The sequence below is a fragment of the Aulostomus chinensis genome, chromosome 17 (assembly GCF_037954235.1).
Source record: "Aulostomus chinensis isolate RoL2024-O1b breed Wild chromosome 17, RoL_Achi_v1.0, whole genome shotgun sequence".
Taxonomy (NCBI): domain Eukaryota; kingdom Metazoa; phylum Chordata; class Actinopteri; order Syngnathiformes; family Aulostomidae; genus Aulostomus; species Aulostomus chinensis.
The window spans coordinates 4,681,099-4,690,413 of record NC_141336.1 but is presented as its reverse complement, the minus strand read 5'-3'; the positions used below and the strand labels follow the sequence as shown (position 1 = coordinate 4,690,413).

The window sequence follows — 9,315 nt, the reverse complement described above, 5'->3', positions numbered from 1 at the left end:
ATCCTGCTTGGACCAAATGGCTTCCACTCAGGCAACGGTGAGGAGGACTCCTGGTCTATCCAGGTGAGTTCAGCTGCTTTCACCTTTCATCCTGGGGTCAACTGGCTAAGATGTTTAGCCTAGCATTAGCATGCAGCTTAGCACTTGATTTAAAAGAAATGTCTTTTGCTAGCAATAGAATAAAAACTTTTGTCCATCTTGACTTAACATTTTAGTTTGAAAGATGCTTTTGTTGGATGAAGAAGAGTTATTTTACGGCATTATATTGTTAAAATACTTTTGTGTCAAATTTTCAAGTCCGTTCAGGGCAGGATCAGCAAACTGGATTAGTCTATCTATGGTTTTATGTTTTGAGAATGAATGTGAGGCAAAGAAAACACATCATTTTAACTTCCCTGTTTTTGACTTTTGTCAGTGGTTAAATTTAAATGACACTATTGACCGTAAAGCTGTTGTCATGTTTGATTGTAGGCTAAATAGGTCATGCTAATTAGCCTAGCATTAGCATCTGTTCTTATCATTTCAGAGTGAAAAACCCTTTGTGTTAAGTGAAGCATGGACGCACTTTTCCTGCATCATCCTCTCCTACCAGCTCAGGGAGAGGGAAGGTAAGAGGGAGGGAATCATTTTCTCTCATGTGGTTTCGTTTCTTGCATCACAACAGCATTTAGAAGTAGAACATGAATTGGCTCAGTTACAGAACGTGACCTGCAGTCTTTGCAGGAATCAGCTCTATTCCATGGAACCAGTATAACCAGTGTGATCATTATTACCAGTTTTATCGGTTTATGATACTTTTAATCATTTGGAATTTTAATCCCACCATATTTTGCCACCCTTCGACGTCGTATAATAATTGTAGTCTGGTAGCCGTCGGTATTTTAGTGGTTTGAATGTAAATTATGCTGCCAGTCTCACTCTGTACAGGAGAGGTCCTGCTGTACTTTGTGCTCAGACCAACATTCCACTTTACTGATCCATTTCTTCCTCTCCTGTTTTGGAGGAGAAATAGATCAGTATTTGTCACTTTGGTCTCTACTGCGTTTTTTTGGGGGGGGTAAAGTCAGGCGGTGTAACACAGACGTTTCTCTTCTGCGCCCATCAAGACACTGAGGTTTCTCCAACACCTGAGGTCTCCTGGTTCTACTGGTCCAGTGTGAATCGGGCTTTCAAAGCTCATTGTAGTCAGGATGCCACAAAATGCAATGCTGGCTCTCATATGCTGTTGCTCATGCAGGTTTTGCTTTCCCTTTCATGTAGCATCAAAAAGCAAAAAGGCACTGGTAATGGTACTCCTGGTTTACTGGGACGGGGTTCGATTCCCTGCGGTGTCTTGCTGATTGATTGGCTATTTCCTGAAAGGTGATGTCACTTCCACTCTTTGCTCTCTGTTTCAATGGTCATGAAGGGATGTGTGACACCTACATTTAGTGATATCTGTCCTTGACATGGACGTGGTTCCACTTTGTTCTTTGCTCTCAGCTTCGTAGACTTGTGGTAGGAAAAGACTCAAATTAATACAAGAAAAAAAGGAGAACTAGAATGCCACAAGCAGCTCAACTCTAAGCTGGTGATGGCTTCTCCTTCTTGCTCTCCTCTCTCCTGCTCAGTGTGCCACATGTTCAGTCACTCCTCTGCCTCCTTTGGTGGTACAGATAAGTGCGTTAAATGTAGTTTGTTTGTCGCGTTGGAGTAGAGGCTTAACAGTTAGCTTAACAATTAGATCCAAACAATTGGCCGCTACAGCTGCTGCAGCTGTTAGCTGGTGTGGACTGCTTTAGCTTAGCCCCGAGCGGCCGGGAAACCAGGGCGGCTGGGTGACTGTCCGAAGGAAGCATTGTCCTGAACAGAAGCCTGCTGTCAGTGACCAACCACCAATTCATGTCTCGAATAGGTTCTGTGTTCATTTGCGAAGACGATGTCGGACTCTGTCGTGCCTCTGGACCCCTGTCTGAGGGGACCAGCGACGACATGTTTAGCCGTTTGTCGTCGTTCAACCGCTGGCTGTTGAGGTGGCGTCCAGCAAACCAAGTGGGCCTCACAGATAATTGGAAAACTTTCTGGGGGCGACCTGGTCTGATTCGGAGAGACGGCATCCATCCCACGTTGGACGGAGCTGCTCTCATGTCCAGAAATATGACCCAGTTTATAACGGAACCAAAACCCCCACAACCCAGAGTTCAGACCAGAAAGCAGAGCTGCCGTCTTACACGCGTCTCTGCGCGTCCGTTAGGGCACTTACCCACCCACAACCCCATAGAGACTGTGTCTGTCCCCCGACCACGTCAGTTTATTCACTCCAATTCTACTTGTAGAGGAGTCACTCAGAAAAACTGAATCAAAATGAACACAACCACTAAATTAACTCAAAAGAATATGAAAATTAGATGTGGACTATTAAAGGTGCCGTAGAGAGGTTGGACGGGGTATTAATTCTTGTTCTGTGGTGTGATATGTCACCCCACAAAAAATGGTTGGGTCTGTAATGGCTCAGAAGCTTCCTAAAAGGCTCTCTGAAAGCGCTATGTTACCATGTTGGGTTTAGACTGCGTCGTTTGTCCCTATTGTGGTCGTTTCTGACCTCATCTGGCAACCTTATTATTTTCGCAAGTGCATGAGTTTACTGCGATCGGTTGCCGTGGTTTATGTGGCAACCTCATTTAACCACTACCTGGTGATTGGCTGCCCTCACTGTCATTGAAAAGAAAGGACTCCCACTCTCTCGGCTAACTGTCGCCGGTGCTAACTGTGACTGCTACTGTCAATTGACAACATTCCATATCATACAACAACATTCGTAAGATAAGATACCAAGTAGCCACGGTCCATTCGCGGATCCAGCCGTATATGTTCGAGCCAGAATCGGAGGAGGAGGAGGAGGAGGAGGAGGAGGAGGAAGAACAACAACAACAACCAGACAGGCTTCAAGTACACGTTTCTCAATGGTAGGTTCTTTGTTTGTTTTTGCAGTAGCATGTTGCTATATTATTGTACTAGTTATGATGCTTAAATTACACTCAAGCCAAAATAAATAAATAAAAGAATATTTTTAAAGGCTTTGTGGTTCATCACGCTTCCTTTTTGTTTGGGGTCTAACTCATCAGGCTAAACATTCATGAAATAAAGGTGCTGGGTGGGTCAACAATAATGAAGGCTTGGGGCTATTCCCTGCTTGTGGTTTGGAGCCAAAAGTCCGGTGTGAGTTCAGAATTGCTGTACTAGTCTTGGAACATAAAAGTGGTATTGATCAAGCATTCATAAATAATAATATTAATCATAAATATGTATCATTTTAATAACAAATATTTATCATTAATAACACTTTATCAATCAATATTTATCATAAATATTTAACAAATAGACTGGGGAATGACAGGAACAAGAGTACTACAAAAGAAATGGTGACTATATTATTGCAACTGTATGCCCTTCAATGCAGCCACTTTAGGCAAACCCCATCAGTGAAAGCAAAGTGTGACATCTGATCAATCACTGCCTATTTGTCAATAACCAGGTTCTTATGTGGAAACTGCGTTCGTACGCCCACGGAGAGAGAAAACATGTGCTGCAGAGAGATCGAACAGGTGCTAACAAATGAACTCCATCCACCTGCACACAGCCAGGACACATTTTTCATGTGAATGACTCGTATAACGTTATGAATGCATTACCTTGTTTGGCGACGCAGGTTACACGACGAGTGAGCCAGGTACCCAACCACATAACATGCATGACTTACCATCCTGGCCTAGAACCAGTTTGTCTCAATATATGTGCGCTCCAAAACGCCTTGAATGTCTACAGAGCCGACCACGGCCGTTTGACACTCCAAGGAAGGGGAAGGTATGGCAGATGATCACCCCCTGATAATGTAATTACACTACTATTACTATTTCTACCACCACCACCACTGTTAACTACAATCGGTTGCTACATGCAAAGAAAAAGGGAAACAGAAGTACAAGCCGTTTATTTATTTAGAACAGTAGTTCTCAAAATGTGGTCCAGGAACCACTAGTGGGCTGCGAGACACTTGTCAGAGAACAATAACAATACCACAATACTACTACAATAAGGCAGTACTGTAATTTCACATAAAAATATAATTCTATATGTATATAAATAACAACTAAGATTGTGGCGCCTAAAACTTGAGCGAGCCCAGCAGGTGGTCCCATAAAAAAACAAAACATGTTGGGACAAAGGGGTCCAGGGTCTGGAAAAGTTTGAGAAACACTGATTTACAGAATCAAACAGCATAAACCACACTCCAAACTGTATAAGAATGAATGTGCATTATGGCTTGCAGGCAGTGCAGATTCTTGGCCTATCGCTGGTTTGTGTCCTTAGCTTCCTGAGGTCTGCCTGCTTTCATTCATTTTTTTCCCACAATAAAGATCTAATTTCACTCCAGCAGCCGTTCTGTCTTGAATTCTAATGACATTAAAGCTCCAGAAGATGGTGAAGCAGGACTGAACAAACAAGCGTCAGATATTTAACAACATAATACGATGAAGGAAGCATTGCAGAGTTACATGTCGTATTCATTGGTTAAAAAAAAAAAAATCACGAAACCATTAATTATGAGTGATATCACAACACGATCAAATCACTGCAACGTGAATATTTTTGGGGCCAATTGGGACGTTTTTGGAAGATGAAAAAAAAGTTAAATTTTGCTGTTAATTACCCCAAAGGTTTTTTAAAACATTTTTTTTGTCCCAGCGAGACAAAAAAAATTAGTCTTCAAAAAATAATTCAACCATCCATAAGTTACCTAGCCCTTTATTAGACAATTTCTGAAACAATATTTAATAAAAGCTTTCACATGGACAGATCAACATTGGCAGCTGCCATCTGTGAGAGGTGGTAACAAGGAGGACATGGGACGATGTTTTGGTGCATCACTAATTAGTGTTTGCTTTCTCTCTGTAGCCCACTTGGAAATCACTGACGTAATATGAAGATATTCATCTGAAAATATATGATTTAAGATGAGGCATGGCAATTAGATTTATTTAAGCCTGTCCATGTGCACAGCAACTCAAAAAGCTTCAAAAATCTCAGAAAAAAATGATGGAAATGCAAAGGAAGCAGAGTAAAAACAGCAATAATTAAAATCAAAATCACATTTTGATCAAAACAGATGGATTGGGATTCATGTCGTGAAACCATAAGCTGTTATTTTGCTTCTTGATTGCTGGTGACGTAAGCTGCTGTAGCTATCTCAAACATTTGTGAAAGTTTGGCGTCTTCTCGCTCTCTTGCTATGACTGGGGGGGGGGGGGGGCAAAAACCTGCTGCAGGGTGGGAACTTGGAAGCACCGCCACAAACTGAACTGCTAACGATTGATTTTAGAGGAATTGTGAAATGATGACATTCATTTTTTTTTCCATCAGAAGAGTTTTCTCAAATTTCAATAAAACCTTCTAAATCTGAGATGGTTTGCTCATCCCAGTCCTTCATGGAGAGAGAACTCGAGACTTTCACTCAAAGACTCGTCCTCTTGAACCTCCTCCTCCTGCCGGGTCTTTGCTGCTGGCAACGAACAACAGGAAACTGAAAATGAGTGCTGAAGGCATTCATTTGAATTAGAAAACAGAAGATGGACCCTGAGATGAACACAGCAAACCTACCTTTCTTCATCTTGCTGTGTTTTGATGTGGATGTGATGGAAAGTCTGAAACCTTAAATCAATATGAATGCGATCGTATCCGTATCCTTTCACTCCTGGTCAGTGTCACAGTAAAAAATGAGATTTGCAAACAGCCTCTGTGGTGCATCTGTGGTGTCCCACCTGACACGTCTCTTTGGTCTTTTGGAAGGAAATAATTTCCCAGGATTCTTTGCACCCATGTTCATTTTATCCCTGTTTTTTGTCCTGCACAGAAGTTCTGATTGATGTTTCACAACTTCGTGGTTTGTCTGTGACCACACACGTCATATCAAGGTTATCTGTATCTTTTTTAATGTCAAAATACACTGATATCATCTACATATAGAGTTATATACCTATATCTCTATATGTAGAGATATAGGTATATACATGTATATATACATAATTATATGTAAATGCATATATTGATATGTATATACATAAAAACATATTTATATAAACTTCATTTATAGAATAAATATGATAAAATATGCTCAAAATGTTTCAAAGCTGACTCTTGCTGCTCTGACAGTCATAGAGGGAACATGTTGGGGTCTGGTCCCTGCCGCAGGCTGGAGTTTAAGCCTTCATCTGAATATCTGGTCCCTGGTGGCCATTTGGGACCTGACCAAAGCTGGTAGGTCCACAGAACAGGAGCAAAGAGGACTGGCATCTGTGGTAGCATGAGTCCGCCGCAGTAGAGGTAGGGTAGTGGGTAAGGAGGCAGGATGGGAGGCATCATGACTCCTCTGTAGTGGGGGTACTGCTGATCATATGGGAGGTGAGACGGTTGTCCTCCCTGGTGATGCAGGTTGCCTTGGTAGTATGCCTGGCCCCCCTGGTGGTGGGGAGCATTGTTGAAGGTTCCCTTGCCCCACTGGTAATGGGGGTCCATTTCATGGGTTGCATAGGCCCCCTGGAAGTATGGGATGCCTTCAATGGTTGCTCCATCAACCAGGTGATGGGGGACACGTTCATGAGTTGCATGGGCCCCCTGGAAGTGAGGGGCACCATCAAAGGTTGCTTCATCAACCAGGTGATGGGGGACACCTTCATGAGTTGCATGGGCCCCCTGGAAGTGTGGTGTGCCTTCAATGGTTTCCTTGTCGACCTGGTGGTGGAGGGGGCCTTCATCAGTTGCCTCTTGAACTTGATCGTGGGGGACAGCGTCAAAGGTTGCCTCGTCAACCAGGTGGTGGGGGGCCCCTTCATAAGTTGCATGGGCCCCCTGGAAGTATGGGATGCCTTTAATGGTTGCCTTGTCAACCAGGTGATGGGGGGCCCCTTCATAAGTTGCTTGGGCCCCCTGGAAGTATGGGATGCCTTCAATGGTTGCTTCATCAACCAGGTGGTGGGGGGCCCCTTCATAAGTTGCATGGGCCCCCTGGAAGTATGGGATGCCCTCAGTGGTTGCTTCATCAACCAGGTGGTGGGGGGCACCTTCATAGGTTGACTTGTCAACCTGGTGGTGGATGAGCCTTTCGTTTTTTGGCTCACTCACCTGGTGGTTGAGGGAACTATCATACGTTGCCTGCCCCCCCTGGATCTGGGGGGCGCCCTCGTAGGCTGCCTCGTTAACCTGCTGGTGAGAGCCACCTTCAACGGTTGCCTCATCAACTTGCTGGTTTGAGGCACCTTCATCGACTGCCTCGTCAACCTGGTGGTGGTGGGGACCTTCATCGGCTGCCTCATCAACTTGGTGGTGGTGGGGACCTTCATCGACTGCCTCTTCAGCCTGGTGGTGGTGGGGACCTTCATCGGCTGCCTCATTAGCTTGGTTGTGGTGGGGAACTTCATTGGCTGCCTCATCAGCATGGTGGTGGGAGCTACGCTCATCTGTCAGCATATCCCCATCATAACCAGGGATGCGTCCGTAGATGTCCTGTCTCCCCTCATGCTCGGGAAAGTCGTCATTCTTCCTCCACCATCTATCCATGTGACGCTGGGGGATGCGTCTCATCAGAGGGAAGTATCTGGTAAAGGCACGGGCCTTGCCCCTCTGAAAGAATTGGCCTCCACAGCGTCTAACTTTCCTGGCACGGGCCAGTTTCAGCTTGTAGTCCCCGTAAAAGATACGTGTTTCAAGGATTGGCTGAATGGGGACATCCTTATCGAAGTGCACAATTGCGTATCCTCTGTAGCCTCGTTTGTGTCGAATGGCATTCACGCGTCCAAATGTCTCAAAGTAGTCCCAAATTTCATTTTCCACCACGTGCTCGGGAAATCCAGTGAGGTAGATGGCGTGGGGATCAATGACAAGTTCTGTCTGCTGGTACTCCATCATCAGTTATCAGATAAATGTGTTCACGACTGTTGTTCTGAAAATATCTTTATGTGACCAAGCTGGCAGATTTATTTATACTGTCAGAGACAAAGAGGGTTTAATTCATCATTCTGACTTGAACACTGAGAGCACCAGACAAAATTCTGAGAGCTCAGAATTTTGACTGCATCACACACACACACACACACACACACACACACACACACACACACACACACACACACACACACACACACAAACCTCAAATGTTATTGTTGTTTGTTGTTCACACCTTTTTTGCCTGTCCCATTTTTTTTTCCTTTTTATTTTTTTAATGAAGCAATGAACACAATTCAGGAAACGTGTACAGCTTCAAGGAGTTTAAATAGCCAATGATGGAAAGAAGCAGGGAGAAGAAAACCTTCCTGTTCCTGACCCTTGCGCATCAATAAATCATAGTTTGTCATTGTCTGTCAATCACAGTTTCTCAGTAACCAATGACAACACAAAACACAGTCACAGAAATGTAGACAAACCAGTTACCTGATGCCTTCATTCCATCTAATCGTTCTGTCTTTATAATTAATGATGGGATGTTCTTGAGCCTAAAGATATTCGTTTAGACCTTTCAATCAGTCGGTGAGGAATTCGACAGTTAAACCACAATACCAGAGACACACATCTGCTCTGAAGTATTGGTGCAGTCTGATGCTTCAAATTAAGTGTCCCTCCAGGCTGCTCCGCCTCTGAATTTAACAATTTTTTGTAAATATTCTAGTAATATTCCCCTTTTCCCCCTTCTATGTGAAGCTAATGAGGCCTGTAATTCAGTTCTATCTGTAAGTTTTAACAGTCCTGATTCTCCCTGGGCTGGGCTCCAACCTGCAGGAGGTCTTCTCAAGGAACAAAACTAGTAAATTGTCAGACGGTCCGATGGTCCACTCATCATCCTTGTCCTGTCTCCAGTGCGTCACCAGAAAAGAAACCGAGCGTCTTCTCAGACCATCGCAAAATGCACTTGAGAACAATATACTGTATATATATGTATATTAATACAAACAATCAACTGAAATACAAACATATATATGCGTGTATGTATGTGTATATATGTATATATATTAACTGACGCCTTTCATTCTGGAGGACAGTGTCCTTTTGTCACTGCTGTATAAGTAGTGGTTTGATCCCTCTGATATGTAATCACGTATGACATCAATAGTTTATGATTACTAAAGCAGCCACGGAGGAGCACATGGAGGTCGAGCTAGTTTACACGACTGTATACACAGTTAGCTAGTTTTTATATAGAATATATGACTGACCATCTTCCTCAAAATGTAGCCCTCCTCAATGAGTCCCATTGAGCCGTGTCATCCAGTAAAGCACACAAGCACA

At 43.7% G+C, this 9,315-nt stretch overlaps 1 protein-coding gene across 1 annotated transcript; it reads right to left on the bottom strand.

Annotated features, from left to right (window-relative positions):
- Nucleotides 1–5,297: 5,297 nt before the first annotated feature.
- Nucleotides 5,298–7,975, bottom strand: LOC147246087 (uncharacterized). The gene is made up of 2 exons (XM_086182641.1): nt 6,694–7,975; nt 5,298–6,615 (listed from the first exon to the last, which is right to left on the bottom strand). The coding sequence occupies exons 1-2, from the start codon at nt 7,939–7,941 to the stop codon at nt 6,190–6,192; spliced, it is 1,674 nt and encodes a 557-aa protein (XP_086038767.1). The 5' UTR covers nt 7,942–7,975; the 3' UTR covers nt 5,298–6,189.
- Between the last annotated feature and the right edge of the window lie 1,340 nt (nt 7,976–9,315).